Here is a 2,593-nt window from a genome sequence, read left to right on the forward strand (position 1 = left end):
TATGCTCTGAAAAAAATTCTTTATTTCACTCATGAAAAATAGAAATATATATTTTACCTAAGTTATTTAAGTTGTCAAACAGATATTCATTGCATATGCACAAAATATGCCGCTTCTTCTTATTTGGAATGTTGCAGTCGTTTTTTTTGTGCAAAAATTGTTAAACAAAGAAAAAACTGTCTGTTGCATGGATACAAAAAATGCATCACATTTTAGTAGGATCGTACGATGGAAAGAACGACCATTCGGAAAATATGTAAATGGTCAATGATATTAAATACAATTGCAGCGGATTATAAGAGGGGTGCTCGCCTAGTGGCACACTTGTATGTCAGCTGAGCCATCTTTAAGATTTTCAAAAACATAGAAAAAATTGTGGGAACAACCTAAATAACGACTACAAGGGTTATGTGCATCGCTTTTTCTAGTTTCATGTGTAAATTGGCTCATATTAATAGACTGATTTCTGGGGATGGGGGGGGGGGGGGGCAGACTTTATTTCCCTACGAAGATTGTGCATACTTAGTGGGTGTAGCTAGAACTCGGTCAGGACTTAATGAAGTCTCGGTGAGATGATGTCAGCGTACTTGTGGTGTTACGAGCGGAATGGCTAGATGATGTAATCGGCGATGAAAAATGTTGCAAGCAAAGACAACGGACGCTACATCTGGAGTAACTAAATGTTGCAACCATCAATGCAGATGTTGCAGCCGGTGGGACGACATGGTACAGTCGACGAGGGCAGATGTTGTGCCCGGTGTGATGACATGCTACAACTAGCAGCCATATGTTGCAACCGCCAGGAAGATATGCTGCGAACGGTGGAACAAAATGCGAGGTCCGTTGGATGGTGCCCAGTCCAGCACAAATCTCCATGAAAAGATCTAACGGCTATGTAGTCGACTGAGATTTGGTTAAATCTCAGTTGAGTGAGTTTTAGCAAGCCGGTATACTTGATCTATATTCATGGTGTCAGCCGCGGAGGAGAAAAATAAAAGATGGCATTTGAAGGGAAAATAGTTTAAAAAAAGTATTATATATGTGTTGCCTTTTTTTCAAGAATATGTCCCGCACTTTTTGCAGACTGTACATTATGAAGCAGCCGACTTCACCAAGAGATAACCATCTCATCTTAACCCCCCAAATAAATGAATTAATGAAATCCAAGCACACCCAGGAATGGAGGCCACATGAGTCGCCCTCGTTGAATCAATCAGAGATGCTACTATCCACCCTTGCAATCTTCAATTTCTTCACACCCGCCAGGAATAGCCTGCCCAAAGAATCATTTAAAGAAAATAATTATTTAAGATCTTCACAAAGATCCTCTAATCTAAAATTAAGTTCGACAAAGATGTATAGAGCGCAATTTGATTTGATCCCCGAAGTATTGTCCACACGTTTTGTATCATTGCTCGATAGTTCAAACTCAAGTCTGTGGAATTAGTGTGAGATGGAAGAAGAACTGATAAGTCTGAAATTCAGAATGAAGCCATCTAGACGTACTCCCACGGCACGTCCCCGGCCATCAGCCAGTCCCCCTCCTGGTCTTGATAAGTGACAACATGGCGAGCCTGCTTCTCCCCAAGAACCACTCGGTGATCACGGCCGACGGTATCCGGATCTAGATTGAATGAATAAACAAACTGAATATCAGAGAAGAAGTAGTGCATAGTTAAATTTCGTTGTGATGATTTATATGAAAATGTTAGTCGCGTACGTACGTATGATGGAGGCCTTGAACATGCGGCCTAGGACGGCGAGGAGTCCGTCGTAGCCGTCCAGCAGCAGCAGATCCAGCTTCCGGCCGATGGGGACGCCCTCCATGTACACCTTCACAAATAGCGACTGCTGCCCATGGCTGCCGCCGCCGCCTCTCTCGTACGCCGGATCCGGCGACGGCGCCGCTGGCCTCATCGTCGTCGTCGTCAGGGTGCTCCTAAGAAACGGATTGATCGATGCATCGGTTGATGTGCAGAGAGGAGCCAGAGCCGACCAATACAAATGATGAACAAGAAGTTTAATTTCTGAGATAAAATTACGAGTCTGCACTGCAGAGACCTTGGAGTGGAAGCGGAGACGCCGTCAGCCGTGTGGAAGGAGGAGGAGCACGACCGCAGGCTGAGCCCGAGGTGAAGGTCCGTGCTTAGGTCCCTGTGGATCGCCGGCCGGTAGCAGGACGACGCCGTGGAGACCGTCGCCCGCGGCCCGCCGGCGCCACAGCTATCCATGGAAGAAGAGGGAGCGGACGAGGACGAAGACGACTCGCTCGCCGCCTTGCACTCCATCAGACGAGAGAGTGGGGGAGCGGTGGCAGAAGAGAATGCTGAGGTTTATATGGCCGTGTGTACGAATGAAGGTGGCTTTAGCAGTGACCGTGCGTGACTTTTTCTTGTTTCTTTTCGTTTCTTTGCGTCCGTGATCTAGGCAGGACTTCACGTGACGGTGGAGAATGTCGGGTCGTTACGGTGTGCACTCGAGTGCACGGCAACGTGACCGGCCACCGCCGAGATCTCCTGTGAACGTACCCTGCTGGCCCCGTTGCCGTTGCCATTCGTCAACTCATCACCCTGCAGGCTCCACCAACCAACAC

General features: G+C 47.2%; 1 protein-coding gene across 1 annotated transcript; it reads right to left on the bottom strand.

Moving 5' to 3' along the window:
* Window positions 1-1,012: 1,012 nt before the first annotated feature.
* On the bottom strand, window positions 1,013-2,348 carry LOC123165566 (auxin-responsive protein IAA8). Its single transcript, XM_044583238.1, has 4 exons — window positions 2,062-2,348; window positions 1,725-1,939; window positions 1,507-1,624; window positions 1,013-1,273 (listed from the first exon to the last, which is right to left on the bottom strand). Exons 1-4 carry the CDS (start codon window positions 2,286-2,288, stop codon window positions 1,210-1,212), a joined length of 624 nt encoding a protein of 207 aa, XP_044439173.1. The 5' UTR covers window positions 2,289-2,348; the 3' UTR covers window positions 1,013-1,209.
* Between the last annotated feature and the right edge of the window lie 245 nt (window positions 2,349-2,593).

The sequence above is a fragment of the Triticum aestivum genome, chromosome 1D, assembly GCF_018294505.1.
Source record: "Triticum aestivum cultivar Chinese Spring chromosome 1D, IWGSC CS RefSeq v2.1, whole genome shotgun sequence".
Lineage (NCBI taxonomy): Eukaryota > Viridiplantae > Streptophyta > Magnoliopsida > Poales > Poaceae > Triticum > Triticum aestivum.